Source organism: Alligator sinensis, unplaced genomic scaffold (assembly GCF_000455745.1).
Source record: "Alligator sinensis unplaced genomic scaffold, ASM45574v1 scaffold1406_1, whole genome shotgun sequence".
Taxonomy (NCBI): domain Eukaryota; kingdom Metazoa; phylum Chordata; order Crocodylia; family Alligatoridae; genus Alligator; species Alligator sinensis.
The window spans coordinates 55,427-80,600 of NW_005842975.1; the positions used below are offsets into that span (position 1 = coordinate 55,427).

Sequence of the window (25,174 nt, forward strand, 5' to 3'; positions counted from 1 at the left end):
CTGGGAGGAAGGGAAAATGAGCCTGAACCCATCTGATGAGACAGCTTCCAGGCTTCACAGAAATGCAGATGCAGGCAGGCATAGGTATGATCCTGCAGGATGCAGGGGCCTTGCCTAGTACAGCACAGCATGGGACCTGTTCATTGAACACCAGTTTCTCAGCAGAATGAGGCTTGTACATCATGTGCCAGCTTCTCTTCTGCCTGGCTGTGGGTTTCCTTGTTTGCCAGGACATCCATATGGTGTTGGCAGGGGTGTGTGAAGGGTTTGAGGCACAGGGACTGTGGGGCAGGAGAGCTTCTTGGGCTGTCAGCAGGAGCAGTGGAGTGAAGGAGAGGGGTTGCTTCAGGAAACCTTCTCTGAGGTGCTGAAGGAGCTGGGAACTGAGAGCATTGGACACCTTTCAGTATTGGGGCAAGGGTGGGGCTGACTGAGGAATCCTACCTTCCTGAGGGTGGGGAGATGGTTGGATCAGCCCCTGAGGAGCAATAAAAGAACCATTGATTGGGACATGTCGAAAAGGCATGGTCCTAGGTGCTGCTGGGGAAGCTGGCCTTTCTGCAGAGCTCCAGGCAAAGTGGGGGATCAGGTGGACCCACCTGATGCAGCAGTTCTTAAACCCCTTTCAGCCTTCCATTTTTCCAGCCTTGCTCACTTTCCCATGGGCTTGTCTTTGGCTTGGTCCATGGAGTCCGTCCTGCTGCTATCCCTCAGTCACAGGGCCTTGAGCTGAGCCTGCCTTTTCCCCAAGGAGCTATTTGCATGTAGGCTGCTGGGCTGCTGTCATGTCCTGGCTGCCGTCATGTCCATTGATGCCAGGCCCTGTAACATGCATCCCATTGCTTTGCCCGGTGAATCAAAGTTTCCAAAGTAATATTTACTCAAAGGAGAAAAAACTGGGTTGCTGATCTCCTGCCACCAGCTGCTGGGTCAGCCAAGGCACACAAGGCCTTGAAGGCAAGCCTGTTCCAGCCAGCTCTGCAGTCCACAGGGCAGCCTGAGAACTGGGGGGAGGAGAGCAGAGGCTGGTGGATCAGGGTTGCAGGACAGCAGTGGAATACCGGGGGGAACTATGCTGGGGTAGCAGGGGTTGGAGAGCAGGGCGGAGGAGCATTATTTCAGAGTCTTCCGTGCCAAAAAGGTAACTCCACCAGGCTCTGTCTAACTGTGTAGCTGACTGCTGAGCTATTGGAGCTCTTGAGTCCACTGAGAGATTTCTCTCTCTTCCTGCATTAATTCCACTGGTACCCTTGGTGCAATCAGCAGCCCATGGCTGCAGCCAGCTTGCTGTGTCCAGTAGTTGAATCTCCATATAAGGAGCTCACTAGTAAGCATCACACTTCTGTCCATTTCCAGTTCAGGCAGAAGCTTCCCATCCAACTTTCACACCCTAGACCTAGGGAGTTCTCTCGGCCCCCCAAGGAAGCCACCCCTGGGCAGCTAGGCCAGAAGATGGACCAGTGAGCTTGTGCAGCGTTTCCTCTCTGCAGAGCAGTGGGTGGTCACTTGGCAATCTTGGGCCTGCTGAAAAGCAGGGACAGAAATGCACCAAAGTTACAAGGTGCCATGTCTGCGGTGCATTTCCCAATGGTGTGTCTGAGGGTTTGTCCTGGAGCCATGCCCCTGCAGTCCCTGGGCATGTGCCTTCTGGGCAGATAAAGCAAAGCCAGGTGTCTCCTGGGACAGGTTGTGGGAACCTCTGGTGCAGAGCATGAGCCTAGTTCATGACTGCTACTGATTAACAGGCTGAGCACTCTACTGGTCTCTTTGATTTCCAGGGCTGCGATCCCACTCTTCGACACCGACACAGGTCTCTTGGTTGTGGCTGGAAAGGTGAGTGTGAAGTTTCAGGGCTCTTGAGGCTCCTTGTCCAGCAGTGGGACCCAGGGTTCTCAAATCTCTGGTCAGCCCACAGCTTTCCTGTGGAGGCAGACTCTCAAGCCCTGTCAGGGGTTCATCATGGCACAGCCCCCTCATCCCCAATGGTGAGGAAGGACACACTGCCAGACCAAGACCCTTCAGGGAAGGCATCACTGCTCTGTTACTTTGCTGTGTGTCCCCAGACCCGGGGGTCCCACTTTGCCGCTGGGGTGGAGATGGTGTCACCTCAGGGTCTTATTCCCAGGCACAGCTGGCCATAGGGGTGTTTCCTCCCACCCCACCCCCAGGTGGAGCCAGCTGCAGCAAACCCAAGACAATGGACTGGGAAGACTCCTCTGTGTACTTAGAGGCTGACATGGGATTCCCAACCTGCCAAACTGCCTGTGCTTCTCTGTTCCAGGGTGAAAACCTCCTCTACTGCTTTGAAGTGTCCCCCTTGCAGCCAGCCCTGACACAGGGTAAGGAGCCCCCACCCTTACCCCCACACCCCTAAGGAGCCTTGGTCTGTTGTGTTCCCACCTATTGTCAGGATATACCGGCTTCCCTGGCTCTGCAAAGTGTCCCAGGGTTGTGGACAGGCAGCCCCTTCAGGCAGGGAAGGGATACATGTGCACAAAAAGAAACCTTTGCTGGCCTGTGGAGAGGCTTTCTGCCCTAGGAATGGCCTCAAATACTCCAGTAAAGGAATTTGCTACTACACAGTGGGTCAGCCAGGTTGGGGACACACCACCTGGGCACATGCTAGTTTGTGACTAGAGACACCCCTAAGGAGCCTTGGTCTGTTGTGTTCCCACCTATTGTCAGGATATACCGGCTTCCCTGGCTCTGCAAAGTGTCCCACGGTTGTGGATCAGCCTGGCCTCAGCTGTGCAGGGTGGCATGAGAGTGAAGACAGCCTTGTACACAGCCCTGTGCAAAAACAACCACCAGTCAGAGACCTGGAGGATTCAGGCTGTGAGCAAGCAGTGAGGCAGCCAGCTGGTCCCAGGGCCTTCATGAACTGAGAAGTTTGGGGTAGTAGCCACCCCTACCCCTCTGAGGCATGATTCTCAGCTGGAGTAGGAAGGGCTGAAGAGGGCTGGGCTGGGGTGGTAACACTAGGGCCATCCCAAATACATTACTGGACTGTCTGCCTGATCCTCGGGAGCTTTGCTGGACATGGCTGCCAGCACAGTAGCTACCTGGACCATCCTAGCCTGGGATCCTGAGCAGCCGGTATTGTTTGATGGCCCCCACAGACATGTTAGAGGTGTCCCAGGAAGCGCTTTGAGCCAGGTTGCCCTGGGTGGTCATGGAGGCCAGGCTGTCCAGGAGCCTCTGGTTCCTCCTCATTCCCACCCCCTGAGCTTCACCAAGGGAAGGTAGGAATGCTGGAAACCCCTTCCTGGTCTCACTGCCATACGAAACGATGTATGACTGGGCAGGGCAGGTAGGTGTCTGCAGGCCAGCATTTCTAAAGGAGATGACACTAGTGCCAGGCCAGCATCCTTGCCAGGTCCTGCCCAAGGGCTATCCCATCTGACAGGAGCACTAGACTCCTTCTGTGAGAAGGGCCTTGTGTGCAGGCCATTAGACTTTGGCCCCTGCCCTGAGATTTCTGACTGGTGGGGTCACAGTTAGCAGCTGCTTTGGGGGATGATGCAAAGCGTGAAACAAGCATGATGGACTGTGTCTGACTTTGCCAGTGTGACCAGCTGCGTTGCTTATGGACCAGATTAAACTAGGGGCAGTGGTAGAGAGCTCAGGCCAGGGTCAGAACAGTTTCTTAATGGCTAGATCCTATTCAAGCCTGGCTCTGGTATTCTGGGTTGTGGATTGGGGTCTGTGTCACTGCCTTGGCATCCTCCTTCCCTGGACAGCCAGTGTATTAGTGCATCTCTATAAATACCACAAAGAGTCCCCAGGCTACCTGTTCCCTCCCCTCACTCACCACCCCCCTCCCCTCAATACTCCCTTCCACCCCCCAAGGACAGCCTCGCACTCACAAGGCCTTTGACTGTGTGTCCATTTCCCTTTAGTTAACCAGTGTGTGACAGAGGGCAAGACCCGGGGCGCTGCCCTGGTGCCGAAGCTGGCACTGGACGTCATGGCCTGTGAGGTGGCCAGAGTCTTGCAGTTGACAGACAGCTTCATTGTGCCCATCAGCTACACTGTGCCCCGTAAGGTAAGGGGGAAGACAGACAGCTTATTGGGATGCAGGGCATTACATTTCAAGAGGAGGTTAGATGAGTATCTAGCTGGGGTCATCTAGACCCAGCAATCTTTCCTGCTTATGCAGGGGGTCGGACTCAATGATCTATTGAGGTCCCTTCCGACCCTAACATCTATGAATCTATGAATCTACTGCCCCTCTGTCAAGCTGAGGGGCTCAACTGCCTCCTGCTAAAGTGCAGCTTTCTCTGTCTTGAGCTCTGGCTGAGACTGGACCTGGACACTGTAACTGGGTCTGACTGAGTCCACAAGCAGCATGAACCATAGATGGAGGTTGGACTAGTGACGGTAACTGTGTCCCAGCCTGGTTCTGAGCAGAACTGAGCACCTGAGCTCCCACTGACCAGTGAGTGACCAGGGTCTCAGCACAGCTTGACCTGACCCCAGGGAGCAGGAGTGTCCAACTCCTTTGGTCTCTGGACTGGTGAGTCTCCTCCCTTGCCCCTTCTGCCAGCACTGCAACCAGGAGCAGAACTAAACCCTCATGTAGATCTGGCAAACACTGAGCTCTTGAGCTGCTGCTGGGAAGGGGCATTAACTCAGGAGCACCTTCGATGTCCGGCTCTGCCTCCTGCTGTGGTTGGAGCAGCTTCTGCCTAGGATAGGAAGCTTCTGGCAGCACCGTGTCTACAGCTAAAGCTGGTCAGTGTTTTTTGAATTAAAAAACTTTTTCTGTCAGAAAAGACTAGCTAAATTTTTCTTTAAGCAAAAAGTCTGCAGAGAAAATGGTTTTTTTTAATTGTTTCAGACACACGCTGAAACTGGCCTTGGTGACATTCTTGATCACTTTCAATTTAAAAAGTCGTAATAAGCTAAAAATCCCAAGGGCCAAACTCTGAGCAATGTAGGGGACTTGGATGATTCAAAATAATGTGCATTTCAAACAAATAATCTCAGCCACATCCACCTGTCACCAGCAGGGAGAGCAGAAAAACACACACCCATGGTGCTGCTGGCCTCAGAGCAGAGCAGTTTTTAGTTATAACCAGGGATCTGGGATTTCCATTTTCCATGGAAAAACAGAGTAAACGGGATTTTGCCTTTTACTGGAGGCAAATGCGGATTTCTTGTTTTACCAGAGAAACCTGTGGATTTTGCAGTTTTGCAATGAGCTCCCTGCAGATGGGCAGAGTTCCAGCCTGCAAGGGGCTGGGGGGAGTGGGAGGAGGGCAGTCAGTCAGGGGGTACCATGTGCATGGACATGCACGTGGCCCCAGGCAGCCCAGAGAGAAGCTCCTGCAGGTAGGTGCTGGGGAGAGGGGGATTGAGGCCCGTATAGTGAGGGAGGAAGGGAGCTGGGCAGGGCTGGGGCTGCTGCCCAGCCAGGCGGTGCATGGGGCTTAAGGCCACAGTGCGCAGCTGCAGGGTCCCAGCATCGGGACAGGGTGGGGCTGTGAGTGGCTCATCTGGGGGGTGGGGAGGGCCGGCTCCCTGCTGCCACACTCACTTCTGAGGGGCAGGGTGGACTCATGCCCCCCAGATCTGTGCACAGGGTAAGCACGGGCTGCACGCTCAGACTCCCACCCTGCTTCCCTTCCCCAAGCCATGACCTGGCATAGCAGGGAACAGTGGAGCCGCACAGGGATCTCTTTGCCACTGTGAGCTCCGTGCTGCTCTGGCGATGTGCCCCCTGCGCATGCCACTGCTTTGAGGGGGACAGCCCTGTGCTGCTGCTTTCATTGCAGTCCCGCATGCAGGAAGTGCTTAGCCAGGACAGTACAGAGCTGGCAGCAGCGAGCAGCTTCTCCATGTGGTTCCGCCGTTCCCTGCCATGCCAGGTCGTGCCCGCTGGACTGCAGGGAGAGAAGCAGGGTGAAAGCCTGAGCCCGCATCCTGCTCCTGCCCCACTTACAGATGTGGGGGGCGTGGATCCCTCCTGCCCCCTGGGAGTGTGCGTGGTGGTGGGGAGAATCCCTCCTGCCTAAGGCCACAGCAGGCAACAGGGGAGAGCCAGGGCAGGGGGCTGCAGACCTGGGTCCATAGCCCTGGCAGCTGGGGGCCCCCTCTGGCAGGGTTGTGGGGAGCAGGGGCTGTGGGGCAAGGGGCACCAACAAGGCTGTGGGAGGGGTGTGAAAGGCATGATTAGGGCCAGGGGACTGTGGGTGGAGAGGGAAGGGTACCAGCAGGGCTGTGGGGACTGTGAGGGGCTTTTAATTTTAATCATGGATTTTGGGGGTTTTATTAGAGAGTTTGCAATTTTTTTATCAGAGAATTTGTGATTTTTTTTTCAGGGAAAACCAGGATCCCTGGTTATAAGCTTATAAGCTATCATCTTCAGTTACCCTTTCATAAGCCTTCTGGTGCCTTCCTTTCTCTCTCTGGATTCTGATCAGTTCTCATCTTACGAATGCCCTGGCAGCTTTCTCTAGCCTGTGGTGGCCTCAGAGCCTGCCTCCTGCCATCAAAATGGTTTAAAACAAGGGATGGGAGCAGAATTATTTGTAACAGGGGGTAACCAGGGGTTATATACATCCACAGCAAACAATTTCATGAGACCTGTGTCATTATAGACTCCAAGATGAACACGGGCCGCCAATGTGGGGACACAGGAAGGCTAACCGCACCTTGTCATGCATCCACAGATGCATCATGAGCAGGTCCAAGGAGGTGATCCTCCCCCTCTATATGACATTGGTCAGACCACAGTTGGAGTACTGTGTCCAGTTCTGGGCACTGCACTTCAGGAGGGATGTGGACAACATCAAGAGGGTCCAGAGGAGGGCCACTCGCATGATCGGGGGCAGCAGGACAGGCCCTACGAGGAGAGGCCATGGGACCTGAACCTGTTCAGACTCCACAAGAGAAGGCTGAGAGGGGATCTGGTGGCCATCTATAAACTGGCCAAGGGAGACCAGCAGGCAATGGCAGAGTCCCTGTTCCCCCGAGCACTACTGGGAGTAACAAGGAATAATGGCCGTAAGTTGACAGAGAGTAGATTCAGGCTAGATATCAGGAGGCACTACTTCACAGTCAGGGCGGCTAGGAACTGGAACCAACTTCCAAGGGAAGTGGTGCTTGCTCCTACCCTGGAGGTCTTCAAAAAGAGGCTAGATTGACACCTTGCTGGGGTCGTTTGACCCCAGCATCCTTTCCTGCCCATGGGAGGGGGTCGGACTTAATGATCTGCTCAGGTCCCTTCTGACCCTACCAACTATGAAACTTATGTGTGTGTTTTAGCTGGTTGTGGCAGCTTTTAACTCAGAGGGCTCTGCTCAGTCAGACTGAGCAGGAACAGAAGCAGCATCTGCCCACTCCCAGGCTGGGCGGCAAGCTCCAACTGACTTTGCTGCACCCAGGGCTTACTCTGCGGAGGGAGCATCCTTCTCCTGCCTGCAATAGTTCTATGCCTAGTCTCATTAGCAAAGCACACAGGATACAAGGCTGCAATTAAGGCAGCAGGGTGAACTGGGATGGGGATGGGGAGGGGGAAGAGGGCCCATGTGCAGGTGCGTTGTAGGGTGGATTTAGGGCAAAGGCATCTGCAGTCCTTTGGACAGTTCTGGGAGGTAGCCCAAAGCCTTGAGATGTCTGACACCTAGAGGTCTAGATGAGCAGTTCGGCTCCTGCCCAGTAGAGCCAGGTGCTTCCTTAAAGCAGGTCAGGTGCTGGGCATGGGAGGGCAGATTTGGAGTGTGAGTGGAGCCTTGTTTTGTTGTGGGGGGAGGGTGTGAACTCTAAGACAGACCCAGAGGTTGGAGTGTAGCTGGGTTCAGCATCCTAGCACCCATCTCTGCAGGAAGTATCCTGTGCCATAGAAGACCTGGATTCCCCTCCCGGCCTCCTGCCCTATGAGGCAACAGGTGCCTGAAGTACTGGGGAGCCTCTGTGAGATCCATGCAATGCTGGTATTTTCCCTGGTGGAAAAACTGACCTGCTCCCACAGCCATGAGATTATGGTCTGAACATGGCAAGAAGGTGCCTGGATAGTGAGAGAAAGTAGCAGAGTGAAGCCAGGCTAGGGGGTGACTGGAGGGAGTAGGGTATGGGGAACCCTGGCTGCAGATCAACTGGAGGGAGGATCCTGGCTTCATGTTGGGTGGCCAGGACACACATGCCACTCTCAGACATTAGCCCCTCAGTACCAGTGCAGTGGGCCAGCAGGCCTGTCCCAGGAGAATGGTCTCTCCCTGGCACATGCCTGCTCATAATGTCCCTGTGTCTCTTGCAGTCTGTTCAGGAGTTCCATGAAGATCTCTTTCCTGATTCTGCTGGGACCCTGCCATCAGCATCTTCCCAGGAATGGTGGTCAGGAGACAACAAACAGGTAACCCCTGGCTGATGGCTGCCTTGGCCTCCTGGAACAAGGACATTGGGCCATCTACTGTGGAAGTGTCATGTCCCTTGTAGGGAGAGGTAATTAGCCTCTATCTTTCCACCACCGCCAGGGATCTACTCAAAAGTCCTCTTCAGGAAGGTACCTATTTACCCTCCAGTCTTGGGTGCAGGAGGATTCTGAGAAAGATGCAGGGCCTCTGGAGGAGATTCTCCAAGGAGCTCTTCTACCTTGATCAGAGAATTCGGCTAGATTCTCACTCCCTTCCCTGGTCCTGGGGTCTGTAGTTGGAATCTCTTCTGGGTGATTTACCCTGGGGATTCTTGAGGGGCTGAAAGAATAAACATTAGCAATTCTTGTCAACTTTAAAAAATCTGATGTTTTTTATTTATTTAAATCAGATTTTAATTAGGTTCTTCCTTAAAAATAAGCCTATTTCAACTTAAATATGCAATACTTCTAAGCTCCATTAAAGTCTTGATTTGCACTAATCAAGAAATATCATTATGCTTTATAGTTAAAAAATGGACCATTCGAGTGGGGAGTGTTTGCAGAAGTTCTGGAGGAAGTCAGAGTGCTGAGTGGGTAGAAGTCCATGCCTGGCTAAGCTCTGGGAAGCAGGGTTTGCAGAAGTGCTGTACCAGCTGTGAATAGAAGTAGCCTCCCCTGCAGGTGCAGTGAGAATGTGTCTTTCATTTCAGCATATCCAGTTCAGTCCTGCTCAGTGAGTAGTTCACTCAAAGTTGAGAGACTGACTGGAAGCTGACAGAGCAAGAAAGCTTGTTTTCCTCTTCCTATCGGTGAATAAAAAACAGGTGAGGGGGTGACCAACTCAGCATGCCCACTGCAGATAACATGTCCTCTGTTTAATAAACCATTTAGTTTTAAATACTAAACATGTGTTAAACTTACTTTTTTCGTATGTATCTGCTACATTTCAGGTAGCTTTATTCAACTTGAGAAAACATTTTAAAATGTTGTTTTACTGCATGTTAATTTAATTCCCATACCCATCCAAATGTAGCTTAAAATAATCATCTAATAAAATGAAATGCATCATTCACCTTTTTATCATCATAAAAGAGAACTGAAATAACTGTATGTGCGGCTGCATAATTTCTCACACAGATGTGTTCACCTATGATGTATCCTCCTGGTCGGGTTAGCAAAACATGACAGATGAAGCATAAAGGCTGTAATCACCCTGTTTTAATGGTACCAGCTAGTGAAAAGCAACCTTTATGCAGGAAAATAACAAAAAGGGACGAATGTAAATTGAGGTTAAAATGGATTGTTTAAATGCACACCTGCTGCTTCCTCATTTAAATCAGCCTGCCCCCCTGAAGCCCTCCCTGCTGGGGGTGCCTGGTCCCTTCATCAGGGAGCTCCCTAAAGCAGGTGCTGGTAAGAAGGGACCCTAGTAGTGAAAATGCTGGAGACAGCCGCTTCTTCTTGGGGTATTTGGAAGCCCAGTGCCTGGTCCACAGCCCCCAGCAGCACTGAACCATGGGTAGCAGTGTTGGGCCATTTCAGGGAACTCCTCCAGCCCAGGCAAGCCTAGCAGAACCTGTCTAGGCCAAGGCTGCCTTTCCCAGGGAAAGTTGCCACAGTGCTCTGCCCTCTCCAGCAATGACCATCTCTTGCTTTTCAGGTGGGGAAGGTGAGCCTGAACCCAGCCTGGAGACCCAAGGAGACCTTCACCTTCAGCTTGTTCCCCCATGCCCAGCAGGAGTGTCTGCCTCATGACTCCAAGTGGCTAGATGCTGGTTCTGTGGACCTGGACCGAAGTGTGAGTGTTGAGTTTCAGCCTGGGGCTGGGCCAAGCTACTTGAGCCCCCTGATGTGGCACCTGGTATGGGAGCCTGGTATTAGTAGCCTCCTGCCACTGTGAGGACAAAATGCCTGGTCTTGCCGAACATACCTGAGTTGCAGGGCATGTCTATACTGCTGCCAAGCATGGCCACCCACCTTCTCCTGCTCTCACTCACCAACAAGACTGAATCCTGCTTGGAAGCCCCATTGTGCCTGAGAACATCATAGGGGTGTTTTCAAAAGCAGCTTCACCCCTGAATTTCCGAGCACAATGCCAGTGAGTGGGAGCAGGTGAGTGGGGCACGCCTAGGAGCAGCACTCCCCTGGGAGGCCAGGGCACAGTGTAGACCTCAGTGTGGTGTGCCCTGGAGCTCAGGAGCACCTGGCATGGATGGCCTGGGGGCTCCATCTAGCTGTTGGCCTGTGCAGCAAAGGGCAGGGGTGGCCAAGGTGTGGCAGGAATCAGGGCTGAGCAGAGCTGGCTTATGACAAACAACCAGCAAAGAAGAGAAGTGCAATCTGCCTGGGGCAGCAATGTTTCCCTCACAGTTGTCTTACTGCACCTTGGGGAGTGAAAGGCCTGGGATGCAGGGTCAGGGCAGTCCTGATTCCCATGTCCCTACCAACTTCTGAGCACTGTAGATTCATGCTTTGCACTTTCACTCCTGACTAGCAGCCCCCAACTTCTCCAGCCCAGCCCCAGCACAGCTCTGGCCATGTCCTGTCAGCCCTGACCTGCAGCACCCCCTGTTGTTCCGCTAAAGCACGTTCGGATTTGCCAGCTGTGGGATATGGGAAGTCCCTCCCCTTCAGATTCCTGAGCGTAATCCCCTGCTTGGCTGTGACCCCCAGGGTCCTCCCTGCAGTTGGGCATGAGGACATGGGCTTTCCATTCTGTGGGATAGCAGCTGAAGTGTATGTCCCCCTTCCCCACCGCCCTCCCCAGCTCCCTGCCTTGCTTCTATGGGGCTAGCAGGAACGGGGAAGGCAAGGAGCTGTTAGCCCTCTCTGACTCATCATGTGGTGCTCTCCCCCCAGGATGGCAGTGGCCTCTCTTCTCCCTCCAGCTCCCTGACTTCTCCCAGCATGGCCCCATCTGTCTCCACCACCAGTGGCTTTGCCAGCAGCTCCAGTCAAAGGTCCCTGCAGAGCATTCTGGGTGAGCATATGTGCATATGTTCAGTGGGGCATGGGTGTGTTTCTCTATAGAAAGCTCTCATGGGGCACCATCCTCTTGGTACCTCACCTAGTGCTGGGTGAGGCCTCTCCTGCTCATGAGTGCTCTGGAGACTCTCTCAGGCTGTAATACTGTCAGTCTTAAGTGGAAAAGAAGAGCAAAAGGGGTGGGGGTGGCCAGGTCAGTAGTGCAGCCCAAAGCCTGGGCTCTTTCTGAGAGTCCTACCCTGGTAGGAGATTTCCTGTGTTCTGAATTTCCTGCGTCCTTTTCTCAGGCCCCAGCTCGAAGTTCCGCCACACCCAGGGAACAGTCCTGCATCGTGACACCCACATCACCAACCTCAAGGGGCTCAACCTCACCACTCCGGGAGAGTGCAATGGTTTCTGTGCCAACCGGCAGCGCTTGGCAGTCCCACTGCTGTCATCCGGTGGGCAGATTGCCATCCTCGAGGTAACAGTGCAGCTTCCTCACAGTTGGGTTTGTTGCAGCTGAAAGGCACTATGCCCATGACTGTGGAGCTTGGCTGGACCCAGCATGGGAAGTAGGGAGTATAAGCTTCCTTTATTGCCCTGTTCGTGGGCCACAACCCCAACCTAGTGCTGAATGGAGCTGGGTCTCTCTGTCTAATCAATCCTAGCCTTCCACACACAGGCGATGGCTGATAGTCACAGGGGAAGATGCTCTGTCCCAAATCCCTGCTGTGACAGAACCAGAACTTCTGTCCCCCATAAACCCTAAGATTCTTAAATGTATTTTTGCTCCAAACCAGAAGAAAAGGCTGGAATTTTGGAATTTTCTGTGGAACAAAATTTCAAGAATGTTTCAGTTCAGGCCATTTGGTTGTTCCATTCTGTTATATTAAAACAGTGTGTGCATGTGTATGCATGCATGTGTGTGCGTGCATGCATGTACAAACCAGACACACACATGCCCCAACTCTGCTGCTTAAACTAAAGGGGGTCTCTCTGGGCAGCTCTGTTATCCTGCATGAGGCCAAACTCTAGCAGGCAGTGTCACATATACAAATGCCAGCTTAGTTCATTTAGTGTGACCCAGAGAGTGTAGAGCTGGAAGGGGATGTGATAGGCACCCTGGGTTGTCCTACTGCCACTGACTGGGTGTCTGTTTCAGCTCTCCAAGCCAGGCCGTCTGCCTGACATCTCCATACCCACCATCCAGAATGGGACGCCTGTCGCAGACTTCTGTTGGGACCCCTTTGACCTGCAGCGCCTTGCAGTCGGTATAGAGCTTTGCCTTCAGCTACTGTTTGGCTACCAGGCACCACTTGCAGTCTGGCCAGCCAGGAGTCTAGAACCCTCACACTGGCCTGAGGTGGCCCTTCCACATATCAGGCACAAGCACTGTGCTGTGCTGTGCTGGACCCTCTGGGACCCCTCCCCAGGGCCCACTCATGGGAACTGCAGTCCCTCCTAGTAATAACAAGGATAGTAAGAAGTCCTTTAAGTATGTAGAAGAAAAACAAGTGGAAGTGTGGGACCCCTGCTTAACACCTCGGGGCAGCTGGTAACCGATATTCAGGACAAAACTGAACTGAATGCCCACTTTGCTTTAGTATTTCACCAGACTGTGGGGAAAGTCAAGCGAGATAAGGCTCAGAGGGGACATGCCAGGACTGACAGCCTGCCCACTGTGGATGCTGAGTGGGTGCAATACCAATTAGAAAAGCTAGACATTTATAAATGAGCAGAAGTGGTTTGACTCCATCCGAGAGTGCTGAAGGAGCTGGATGAGGTCATTGTGGAACACCTGGCAAAACTCTTTCAGAATTTGTGGTACATGGGGGAAATCCCTGAGGATTGGAAGAGGGTCAACATTGTGCCCATCTTCAAGAAGGGGTAGAGGGAGGACCCAGGCAACTATAGGCCAGTCAGCTTAGCCTCCATCCCAGGGAAAATCCTGGAAAAGCTCATTAAAAAATCTATGTGTGATATGCTCGCAGAAGGTAAGATTCTGAATGACAGCCAACATGGCGTTGTCACGGGTAGGTCTTGTCTTACCAATCTCATCTTCTACGACCAGGTCTCTCGCCACCTGGACATGGGAGACGTAGTAGATAGACTTCCGAAAGGCTTTTGATCTAGTATCCCACGATATCCTTGTGGGAAAACTGGAAGATTGTGGGCTCAGCTGCTTGATGGTTCAGTGGGTGGGAAACTGGCTACAGGGTATGACCCAGAGAGTTCTCATGAATGGATCTGTGTCGCCCTGATGAGAAGTGGCCAGTGGTGTCCCTCAGGGTTCCGTGCTTGGACCAGTGCTTTTCAACATCTTTATCAATGATTTGGATGGGGGAGTGAAAAACTTGCTGGCCAAGTTCACAGACGACACCAAGTTATGGGGCAGTGTGGTCATATCAGAAGTTAGATTGCAGTTATAGGCGGACCTGGACAGGCTCGAGAGTTGGGCAGACTGGAACCAGATGAAGGAAACTGGGGGCAAACAACCCTCAACATACATACAGCCTCAGTGGTGGCAGATTGACTTGCACCACAGCTGAAAGGGACCTAGGGGTAATGACTGGCCATCACATGAACATGAGCCATCAGTGCAAGGTGGTGGTCAGCAGGGCAAACAACATGCTGGCATGCATCAACCGATGCATCTCGTGCAAAATTAAGGAAGTGATACTCCCACTATGCTCAGCACTGGTGAGGCTGCAGTTGGAGTACTGCGTCCAATTCTGGGCGCCACACTTCAATAAGGACGTGGAAAAACTTGAGAGGGTCCAGAAAAGAGCCACCTGCAGGATCAGGGACTTGTAAGGCAAGCCATATGAGGAAAGGCTGAGGGACCTGGGCCTCTTTAGCCTAAAGAAGAGAAGGTTGAGAAGGGACTTGATAGCAGCTTACTGTTATATCAGAGGAGTGCATCAGGAGCTCAGTGAACAACTGTTCACTAGGGTACCCCCAGGGAAGACCAGGACCAATGAATGCAAATTCCTGGAAGGCTGCTTCAGGCTTAATAGTAGGAGAAACTCCTTCACAGTCAGGGTGTCCAGACTGTGGAATAAACTCCCTCCAGAGGTGGTGCAGTCACCTACCCTGGAGGTTTTCAAGAGGAGACTGAACAGTCATCTTGCTGGGGTCACCTAACCCCAGTTGTCTTCCTGCCTAGAGTCATGGGGCTGGACCCGATGATCTGCAAGGTCCCTTCCAGCCCCTAACAATCTATGAATCTATGAAAAGTACTGGCACCTCCCAAACTCCCATCTTCACCCGATCCAAAGCACTCTGCAAACAGGAACTGAGCCCCTCACTCCCCTTCCCCCTAAAGGAGCCTGTTTTAGAGAGGGAAACTGAAGCACAGTTTATTAATGGGAGTCTTGCAACAACACCAAGGCCAGAACTTGGATTTCCCAATTCCCCATTTTGGGCTCTTGCCACTGCACCCTTTCCCCCTCCCCACCCCTCCCCCCAAGAGTGACAGGCAGAGAATGAACCCACTCCTTACAGAGTGCTGAGGCCCAAAGCCAGGAAAGAAATACCATTTAATTAATGTATGAGCAGGGGGATCTGAGGGCTAGGGGCCTGCAGGAGACCAGGGGGCAGTTCTCAGCAGCTCTCTTGCCCCCGTGTGGCAGAGGCTGGCAGTGCCATGCTGGCAGGCCAGGGCCTTCCCCTGACTCTGGTGCTCGGGATCGGCTGGCACCAGGCTCACTCTTTGTCTCTGTTATGTTCAGCTGGGGAAGATGCCAAAATCCGGATCTGGCAAATCCCTCCAGGAGGGCTGCAGAAGACGCTGCTAGAACCAGAGGCTGTGCTTCGAGGTAAGGGTCGTGTGGGTGTGAGGGTGCCTTCTCCCTCCCAGTGGGAAGGCAGTATGAGTGAGCTAAGGGTGCCTCACTGCACAGGGCAAGCAGTCAGTGGCCAGCCCTGGAGGAGGCCAGGACATTTCTGACCGCTGTGTGGCTTGTTTAAGTAGTGCAAGCTGTGGTGGGTGGGTAGACCCTGCTTGGGTGGCCTTGGCAGAGTGTAGGAAGCAGACCAGCCCTGGCTGGGCTGTGGCTCCCTTGCCCTGGTGGCCCCTCACACTGAGGACACAGGGCCAGAAGCACTCTCCACTTCCTCTTTCCCAAGGTCATACAGAGAAAATCTACTCCATCCAATTCCACCCGCAAGCTGCCAACATCCTGGCCTCTTCCTCCTATGACATGACGGTGCGGGTCTGGGACCTATGTACCAAGCAGGAGGTGCTGTGCCTGAAGGGACACACTGACCAGGTAGGAGGCGAGCCAGCCTGTGGTAAAGCCAAGCCAGGGAGGACAGGGCTGAGGCAGAAATCAGGGCACCACCTGGGGGTAGAACCAGAGTGTGGAAGGGATACACTGATGCACCAGGGAGCAGGGAGGAGGCGCGACACATCTGTTCTGCCACATTAAGCAGGGCTGGACCTGGGTTGGGCTGGGTGACTTCTGAGGGCGATGTAGGAGGAGCTGTTGGTGATAGAGCATTGAATGCTGAGACATGTAGTCTGTGATGGCCACAATGTTGTTCAGCACCCCTGGAGCAGGGTGCTGGGATCCTACCCCTGCCATGCTTAACCACAGCCAGCTCCATCATTGGATCCAGCAGCACAGAGGGGATGGGGCATCCTAAGACATATCTGCAGGGGCAGCCATTGGGACCTGGAGCATATTAACAGTCAGGCTGGAGCTGGGGCTCTCAGTGCTGTGGCACATACCTGCTGCCTGGGCTAGGGGTGCCCCTCTGTTGGCTATGGGGCTGGGATCTGTTCTATAGTGCAGGAGGCCTCGGCACCAGCTCTGCTGAGCTGTTACACTGATGTGTGTTGCTGCAGTTGTCTCCCAAGGCTTGTTGTGCCCTGTACCACTGCAAGCTGCATGTTTTACATGTGTGGTTTGCTCACCAGTACCTGCTTTGGCCTGGGTTGCTCTAATCTAGTGGTGCTCAACCTGTGGTCTGCGGGCAGGATCCAGCCTGTGGGGTTTTTTGTCATTTGGTCCAGGGAGCTCCCCACAGGTCTGGAAACTTGGCAGTGGGGAAAAAGTTGCAACATTGATTGCTGGTGGCTCTGGGACTGGGCCAGCATGTTGGATTGTACCCATGGACTAACTCCATGTGCCAACCCTGCACTGGATTGGGCCCCCAGACTGGCCTCACACTACTCATCCAGCCTGCGGGGCCAGATAAGTTGAGCACCGCTGCTCTAAACTGAAATCACAGTGTCGACAGGGAGCTTTGCTGAGATGGTTGGAACCCTGTTTCCTTTAAACTGGGCAATGCCAGTTTGTGACTGGGCCCTTGGCAGGAGGCACTGACATGGGTCAGGGTCCCACTCCATGGAGAGGGTGATGGGAACTGCCTTATGGGGCACAGCTTTTCCCTCTGCTCTGCTATAACCCTTGCTCATGCAGGCAGTATCCTCCCTCCTGACTGGCCTGTGCTTTTCTCAGGTTGGTTCTCACAGTGAGTCTAAGAGGAGGGTTTGTACTGGGAGGAGCAGGCTGGAGCTGCCACTCACCCAGCCCATCAGTGGCTGTGTCCTCCCTGGCCCCAGGTGGTGCTGGCAGAGCCCAGTGTGAGGGCAGATTGTCACGTGCAGTGCAGCCATCACTGCGGGCTGGGACACAAAAGATATCGGCATCGGGTGTCTTACAGATCTTCAGCCTAGCCTGGAGCCCTGATGGGCGGAAGCTGGCCACGGTCAGCAAGGATGGCCGGGTGCGGCTCTACGAGCCCCGGCGGTCGCTGGAGCCCGAGCAGGTGAGGTAGAAGTCATCAGGCAGGTCACTTGTGTGGAGCTCAGCTGGGGGGATGGAAAGCAGGGGTTGTGCTGGGGTGGAACCCCTGAGCCATAGAGACAGAGTAGATCCTGGGGAGAGTGCTGCTGGCAGTGCTTTGGGCACGGACGAGCAGGTGGAGCAGGCTGCAGGGCTGTATGTGCCTCTACCCAACCCCACTGCTTACACACCACTGCTCCCCCCAGCCTGTGTGGCCCCTTATACAGCCATTAGGCTCTGGTCATGCTCCTGGGAAAGGCCATCTGCATGGGCAGGGGGTGGTGCTTAGAAGAGTAACCCTAGTTTCTTCCTCTCCTACAGGATGGCCCAGGCCCTGAGGGCAGCCGAGGTGCCCGTGTGGTCTGGGCATGTGGTGGCCACTACCTGCTGGTCTCTGGCTTTGATAGGTAAGGCCAGAGTCCACTTCCCCTGCTGGGGCCTGTGCCTGCTGGGCTTCTACAGCTCGTTGAGCCCACTGGCTCCGCAGATGATGGGCCACTACCAAATGCCTAGGAATGTCCAGCTTCCCATGATGGGGCACTTGGTCCTGCCCTTCCCATCCTATGTAATTAATTGCAAGGGCCCCATCCAGCCTGACCACAGCTCAGCCACCTGTGGGGGAAGGTGGCAGCTGACTCTAAACTTGGGTACTTGATTGTTTGCAGGCAGCAATTAATCAGGACCACCAGTCCTCTGAAATCTTGCACCAGTCCAGGCAGCTGGAGGTGCTGGTGCCCAGAGCTCTCCCCACTCTCCCTGCCCTGAGCTAGCACAGTGCCAGCACTTGTCAGAACCAGGACTCCCTTGTGGCCAGGAGCATTTTCTCTAGGGTTGTATCTATGACCTTGCTGCCACAGGGAGTGGGGTCAGCCAACACAGACAGGACACTTTTTTAGCGTTGCTCCGAGCAGGGTCAGGCCAGTCACAAAACACCTCCCCAGCAGAGCCTTTAGTCACAGGAGACTCCCAGTGCCCTCCCAGTAAGAGGGCCCAGGGCTGCTGCAGATGGTTTGTCCCAGAGGAGAAGCTCACCAGGCCTTAGACAGGTCACAGATACTATCCCAGGATTAGGGGCTCTAGCTGGGAGCAGGACCAGGCAGGTAGCTCGAGGAGACTGACAACCCTGGGGCTGGGTCCATCCCACCTTGTTACTTGCAGGAAAGCACAGAGCTGCTCGGGGTTCTAATGGGCCCTAGAGGAGATGGCATTTCTCACTTTTCTCCTGAACTGTCATGACATACAGTTAAATACATGATGTGTCCCCTCCTAGAGGTGACTGTGCTTTGCCTGTGAGTCAATTTTGGGGCACACGGCACCATTGGCAAGGCACCAGAGGATTCTCTGAGACCAAAGGTGCCATGTGGCTGCGCCTGGGTGTGGTAGGAGCTGTGGATTTGGCAGGACAGTAGGCCTGAGGCCTCCATGTGTGGGAGGCTAGTGAGGTGTGACACCCCATGCAAAAGTCACTGGGGATAGGGGCTCCTCTCCTCTCCAAGAGAACATCAGAGCAGGAAGAAACCGTCATGTGTGCGGAGTGGGTGCAGAGATCAGCTTGGTCAGCCTCTCTCTGCTGGTATCCAGTCAGAAAATAGCCCTATGTCTCTTTATCTCCAGCTGTCCATCAGGACCCAAGATGGGGGTGGGGGGAGATGCCCACATCCTGTCTCTCCTGATAGATTCAGGGGCAGGTCCTGAGCAAGAGAGAGCCATCGTCCGCATGTCTGAACCAAGATGGCCACCATGCTCCATGCCTACTGCACAGTAGCAGCCAGCTTCCTGCATACTAGAGCCATTTGGGCTAGTGCAGAGGTTGCCAACCACCAGGCCATTGCCCAGTATCAGGTTGCGGTGGGTTGGCTGCCTGAGTACCCCACTCAGACCCCTGTCTGTCCGCTTGGGCAAGCAGCTTCCAGCTCCTGCTGGGCTGCAGTATAAAAAAGGTTGGGAACCACTGGGATAGAGTATGGCATGTTTGGCCAGTAACACTTGCCTCACCATCCCCTGTGGCCAGTGTAGACAGCAGATGGTTGTGGTGCTCTCTCCGGCAGCCGCAGTGAGCGCCAGTTGTATCTGTACAAGGCCGACTCCCTGTCTGCTGGGCCTGTGGCAGTGGGCACTGTCGATGTGTCTCCCTCCACCCTCATCCCCTTCTATGACGAGGACACCAGCGTTGTCTTCCTGACAGGCAAGGTGAGTGGAGGGATCAGTGTCCAGGGTGGACAGGGCTGTTTGGCAGTCCCTGATTTCCTTAGCCCAGTGGGGGCCAACCCTTTTGTTAGATGTGCCACAGATTGGTAGGTATGCCACAAATATGCAGCATGTTCCCCAAGTGCCACTGTAATCCCCTTCCCCTGTGATATATGCTGCTCTGCTTTCTACTCTATGCCCTGTGCTCCCTGTCTTATCTGCTGTTCTGGTTTCTGCTTCATGCCACACAAAGGGGTTGCCTGTGCCACTTGTAGCACATGTGCCATAGATTGGCCACCCCAGCCTTAATACATGCAGATCCTCTGCCTGGCCTTTGATGTTCCTGCCAGAGCATAGGAGCCCAAGTTGTGGCTACAAGATGCTGTGTAGCATGTAAAGAGGGCAGCCTCCAAAGAGGAGACTCTAGGGGGACCCCGCCTAGTGCTCAGACCAGGTCTCCCTGCATTTCCACTGCTGGGGTAAGCCCAGCCCACCCAGGGCTGCCAGGTTGCAGGCAGTGTCCAGCTGTGAGCACATCCACATCCAGACTGTGCATGGGCAGCAAGCAGGGGTCCAGCTGCCTTTGCTGGTCTGAGCAGCCCCTGCTGGCCCTCTGCATCAGTGAGCAAAGAGGCTGGCAAGGCGAGGGTCTTCCTGCCCTGGGACCATGATTGGTCCTCTGAAGGGTCTAGACTTTGTGCCTTGAATGGTCCTGGGGAGCATCCCCTGCCTCAGCCTGTAGCCTGACAGGCAGCAGCTTGTGGCCCTGACAAGCCTGCAGCCTGTGGCCCTGACAAGCAGTGTGCCACACTCCCATGCAGGGAGGGAAGGGTTGTGCTGTTCCTGGGTGAGGGGCCTGGCCCCTCTTCATTGCCTCTGGGACTCAACCCACTTTCTCGTGTGATGCCAGGTACCCCCAGGCCTTCCATGGAACTGATGCCATGGCCACCACTAACCCTGCAGGCCTTGTCTAATAGGAGCCCTGAACTTCTGGATCCTAATAACCCTCCCTCCCTCCACATGCCCCTTCTCCCACTTGAGTCCCAGGCAGAGATGAGCATGGCAGGGTGGCAGGCCCACCCAGACCCCTAACAGCTGCAGGGAGCCCTCCTTAGACCTCCTCTCACTGCCCAATGCATCTAGGGGGACACACGAGTCTTCATCTATGAGATTGTCACCGAGGCGCCCTTCTTCTTGGAGTGCAACAGCTTTTCTTCCAGCGACCCCCACAAGGTGAGTGCTTTGGGTGCATAGAGCCTCTGTAGAGACCAGCGCTCTCCCTGCTCCTGAAGCGCAAAGGCTGGATTGGGCTGGGAACAGCAAGATAAGCCCCACATGTCACAGTGGCTCAGGAAAGAAGCCAGACATAGGTCCATGTCTCAGGGTGATGCCTGGCAGCAGCACGATGCACTGCTGCAGCACTTGGGCTCTGAGGCACATCCATCCTGCCCAGCCCATGTTTGCTGAGGCTGTCCAGCCTCCCCTTGAGCACCCCCAGGGAGGGATCTGGCCTCTTCTCAAAGCAGCCCCTCTACATCCTGCCCCACCCTGACTGTCCTTCTTAGGCCCCCAGCCCCATGCCCCTGGGTGCAGCATGGGGGAGACAGTTCCTCTGGCAGCTGTGCCGGCAGCTGTGCCAGCACCTCTGCCTGCTCTTACCCCACTCCCAGCCCCTCTCCATTTCTGGCACATTTGGAAACTGCCCCCTGGTGGCCGCCCAGGTGCATTACCACCCCTGTAGCTCACGTGCAGGTTGTAACCTGAATGCTCTGGGGGGCTCACTGCAAAGAGGCCTCGATCAAGGACAAAGCCTTTGATCCCCCACAGCCTGGGGGAGCCCAGCCTAGCACTAAGCTGCTGGTGTCCAGCTCTTCCCCTGCTGGGGCTCCCTGTGGGCTGGCTCCAGAGACGCTCCTCCCCCAGCTGGGGCAGTGCAGCAGGTGGGATAGGACTGCCCAGTCCCTTCATGCCTTGCCTCCAGCCTCCATGCTGCTGTTTTTATGGGGCTGTGTGGGTAATCAGAGCCCTCTGCAGTGTAGGGAGACAGGGGTGACAGCCCCCAGCAAGCTTGCCCCACAGAGGGCTCCAGGGCAGCCTCCTGCCCTACAGCAGGGTCTTCTTATCCCGTCCTATAAGGATCAATGCAGAAGACTTGGGGGACGCATGTCTGGGAAGGGGAGGGGCAGATGCTGAGGGCTACTCCCTGTGTTCTGTATGGGAGCGGCCCCTGTTTTCTGCTAACTCTGGGGCAAGTGTGCATAAGTCAGGGCACTGGCATCCCTGTGTCTTGGCTCTCAGGTCCTTCACACATGGCCTGTTACCATGTGCTGTTGCAGGTGCGCACTGCCATGTTCTTCATCAGAGCTGGCTATGTCTCCCTGGAGGCTAAAGCCATCCCTATCTGGATGTGGCTTGTGGCTCTGTCAAGGACATGAAGACCTTCATGAAGCCCTGGACAGCTCAGCCAGAGCTCTACAGAGCCTGCAGCACTGCCTGGCATGGCTTCCCAACAGCTGGGACCCTGCCCCAGATTCAGCCTAAAGTGAGCTGGTGTACAGCACCTAGCCATATCACCAGCACTTTGGGGAGCAAGAGCCTGGAGTGCAGGTGACCCAGCCTCTGGGGCCAAGACAGCCCGAGTGCTGCGGGGCCTGACATCACCCCTGTACTTTCCCAGGGCTTCGTGTTCCTGCCCAAGACTACGTGCAACGTGCGGGAGGTGGAGTTTGCCAGGGCCCTGCGTCTGAGGCAGAGCTCTGTGGAGCCAGTTGTCTTCAAGGTGCCCAGAGTCAAGGTAGGCCCTGTGGCCCAGCTGCACAGATGTCACCAGGGTAGGCTCCCTAGAGAGACTGTGCTACTCCCTTTTGGCTGGCCAGGGACCTGCTCCTTCCCACTAGTGCTGAAAGGCCCTGAATGAGGGGCTAGCCCAGGACTGACTCTTTCACCCAACCTTTCTTCCCCCCCCCTCCCCCCCTGCAGAAGGAATTCTTCCAGGATGACATCTTTCCCCCCACAACCATGTGGTGGGAGCCAGCCCTCACTGCCACTGCATGGCTCACAGGCAGCAACGCACAGCACCAAATGTTGAGCCTCCAGCCCAAGGACATGACTCCAGGTGGGAGCAGGCAGGCTCAGGGTGCACTCTGGGGCAGAGGGATGGGGGCTGGGCCTCACAGCCAGGTTTAACCTGGGCCTTGAGTGCTTTCAGCCCCTCACCCCCAGCAGCAGCATTGCAGGGGGGTCCTGATAAGGGATTCTCCACTGATGGGAACTGCTGCAAAGGACCCACAGGTTGGTGCCGTGAGTTCTTGCCAGGCTGGGCCACACCAGGTCAGCTTGGCTCTGGTATGGCTGGAGTGGGGACCAGGAGACTGGGCTGGCCTGGTAGGGGTTGCCTCTCTCAGTGGGCCTGTTTAAAGGCCAGTGCAGTTCTCTATTAACCTGTTGTGAACTTTGAAGCATTCCTGTAAAGCAGAGATGCTGTGCAACATGAGGGCAAAGGCAATGTTCACAGGGCTGGTGGGGATCCCTAGGGCTAATGGGTCAAGCCACCTGCCATCAGAGGCACTACAGCACATCAGAAGAGGGTGTTGGTGATATTCTTTCTCCCTGATGGTGGCTCTTTCCCCAGTGAGCGAGGCCCCGAAGGATATCCCAGTCAGGAAGTATGCCCCATCATCTGTCTACCTGGAGGAGAAGTCTGATGAGCAGAAGAAAGAGGAGGTGAAGAGGAGATCCCTGTGTGGGGCTGAGAGAGGCATAATCCCATCAAGCACGTCAGTGCCCACTGTTGGCCATGCTGGGTTCCGTCACGTTATTTGGCATTGCTGGGCCTCCACCACCAGGAACCAACACTGCCCACCAACATTGCCAACCGGGAGCCAGAGATCTGGCACCACAGTACCCAAGAAAGGGACGGGCACTCATGTGCCATATTGCCAGGGGCTTATAGGACCTGTTTCCTCAGAAAAATCCCTGGGAAGGGGTGGCAAGCAGTGGATAAGCCCCCTGGTGCCCATCAAGGTACAGGTGCCAACCACCCTGTAATTCTCCTTGCAGTTGCTGAGCGCGATGGTGGCCAAGCTGGGCAACCGTGAGGACCCCCTCCCTCAGGACTCCTTTGAAGGGGTGGATGAAGACGAATGGGTAGGAAGACAGGGCTGGGGGCCCGGTTGGGGTGTCTGTGTGCAGAATGGGTGGTCTTTGTATGGACATGTTTCCCACATCCTCTCCTGGGCCTTGGGCTAGTTTCACTGACTACTGGTCCCTAGCTCTGCCCAGGATGTATGGAGGCCTAGGGGCCCTGTACATGCCGGCTGCCAGGTATTTGGTCCCCTGGGAGGACCATGTGGAAACATGCTGCCCACTGCAATGGCCAACGCCTGGAGCTGCTCTGGCTTCCTGCTCCCAGTAGCATGAGCTGGCCATGCAGCAAGCTTTGACTCGTTTGCTGTGGAGCAGCCCTGATGGTCCCCCTGCCTGATGGGAGCCTGACCCCGGAACATGGGCTCTGGAGAGGACCAGCAGGCTTCAAAAAGCTCAAGAGCCCTTACCAAGCGCTCATGCAGTCATGGCCCATTTTCCTCCTTGTTTGCAGAACTGTCTTACTGCCGTGGCAAGCTCTGGCTTTCCCCAAGCTGCCCAGCACAGTGCAGGGTGTTGGAGCTGAGCTCCCATGCCCATCTCCTGCTGTGCTCACGCTGGTCTCTTCCTTTGCAGGACTAGTCTTGGCAAGGCAGTCCTGTTCCTTCAGCACCACAATCTCCTCATCTCTGAAGCTGTCTGGATCCTTGCCTCCCTTCCTTGTATTCTCAGGCCAAGAAGCCAGGCACCCCAAAGCCAGCGCCAAGGCTTCGCAAGCAACTGGACTGCACCCCACTCCAACGGTGCTTACTCTGAAGAATCTCCCATGCCCACCTTAGTGTGCAAACCTCCCTGGTGGAGACCTGGACCATCTGCTGGACCTTCTCCCAAGTGCCCACGGAAGCCACCTGCCTTTCTATCTGGGGGCTCCAAGTTCTGAGTCAGCTGCTGGTCCAGCATCATCTCTGCAAAGGAACTGGCAGGGTGTCTGAGGCCAAGCCCTCCTCTAGTCTCTAATAATCTGTCAGAGGAGGTGGGGAGGGGTGGTGCTGGCCATACCTCCCCCTGCTTTGTCTTCTGAGTTTGCTTGCTCCTAGCTAGAGCAGTATTATGTCAGCAAGTCACACAGGCATGGGGGCTAGCTGTGCTCTGGCTGGTTGTCATATACACACTTCTGCTGTGGGGAGTGCAGTGGGTTAGTGACAATTCAGGGACCAACCATTCCCCACAACTGCCCTCACTCAAGAGCATGTGGAGAGGACAGGGCCTTGGGACTGTGCCGTCCAGGTTGGCCTGGCCCGAGGCAGCTGTGTTCATGGCTGCAGTCACCCTCAGTTTTGCCAGAGATATGGCTCAGGCCCTCATTCAGCACAGTGCCTAAGTGCCTCACTTCAAGCCTGTACTTACATCTGTCCACATTCAACAAAGGACCAGCACATTGCTTGGAGGTACTGACTTGCTCTGTTTCTTTCACTTAAGCAGGTGCTATTGAGACCAAAGGGCATAGGTGGGCACTTTCATAACACAGGGCATGACCAGTTCTAACCCAGCACACCTGATTGTAGACCCTACTGGTCCCAGCACAGCCATTGCCTGGTGCTCTCTGAATAGTAGAAATGCCAGTGCCTCCCCACAGAGGTAAAGCCCAGTGAAACTTTTCTTGAGTTTACTGTGTGTCAGTTTTCTATAGCAAGGGCACCAGCCCTTCCTGTTGTGCATCAGTCCTTAGCCTGAATCTAGATGGCGAGCAGGGGCCGAACAACAGAGAAATGCCACCAGTCAGCAGGCA

The 25,174-nt window shown here is 54.8% G+C and overlaps 1 protein-coding gene across 3 annotated transcripts in view; it reads left to right on the plus strand.

The window, feature by feature from the left end:
• LOC102373107 (coronin-7-like) overlaps nucleotides 1–25,154 on the plus strand; it is a 39,675-nt gene extending 14,521 nt beyond the window's left edge. The window contains exons 2-20 of one of the 3 annotated variants that reach the window (XM_025192839.1): nucleotides 1,779–1,833; nucleotides 2,282–2,339; nucleotides 3,900–4,045; nucleotides 8,261–8,356; nucleotides 10,017–10,154; nucleotides 11,216–11,336; nucleotides 11,629–11,804; nucleotides 12,486–12,594; nucleotides 15,055–15,141; nucleotides 15,452–15,594; nucleotides 16,994–17,098; nucleotides 17,437–17,522; nucleotides 19,164–19,305; nucleotides 20,446–20,535; nucleotides 21,980–22,096; nucleotides 22,282–22,417; nucleotides 22,934–23,025; nucleotides 23,362–23,448; nucleotides 24,022–25,152. In XM_025192839.1, the coding sequence (XP_025048624.1) occupies nucleotides 1,779–1,833; nucleotides 2,282–2,339; nucleotides 3,900–4,045; nucleotides 8,261–8,356; nucleotides 10,017–10,154; nucleotides 11,216–11,336; nucleotides 11,629–11,804; nucleotides 12,486–12,594; nucleotides 15,055–15,141; nucleotides 15,452–15,594; nucleotides 16,994–17,098; nucleotides 17,437–17,522; nucleotides 19,164–19,305; nucleotides 20,446–20,535; nucleotides 21,980–22,096; nucleotides 22,282–22,417; nucleotides 22,934–23,025; nucleotides 23,362–23,448; nucleotides 24,022–24,027 (1,990 nt within the window). In that variant the 3' untranslated portion in view covers nucleotides 24,028–25,152. Of the gene's footprint in view, nucleotides 1–1,778; nucleotides 1,834–2,281; nucleotides 2,340–3,899; nucleotides 4,046–8,260; nucleotides 8,357–10,016; nucleotides 10,155–11,215; nucleotides 11,337–11,628; nucleotides 11,805–12,485; nucleotides 12,595–15,054; nucleotides 15,142–15,451; nucleotides 15,595–16,993; nucleotides 17,099–17,436; nucleotides 17,523–19,163; nucleotides 19,306–20,445; nucleotides 20,536–21,979; nucleotides 22,097–22,281; nucleotides 22,418–22,933; nucleotides 23,026–23,361; nucleotides 23,449–24,021 lie in introns of all 3 variants that reach the window. The other 2 variants (XM_025192840.1, XM_025192841.1) reach the window with 2 other exon arrangements.
• The last annotated feature ends 20 nt before the right edge of the window (nucleotides 25,155–25,174 follow it).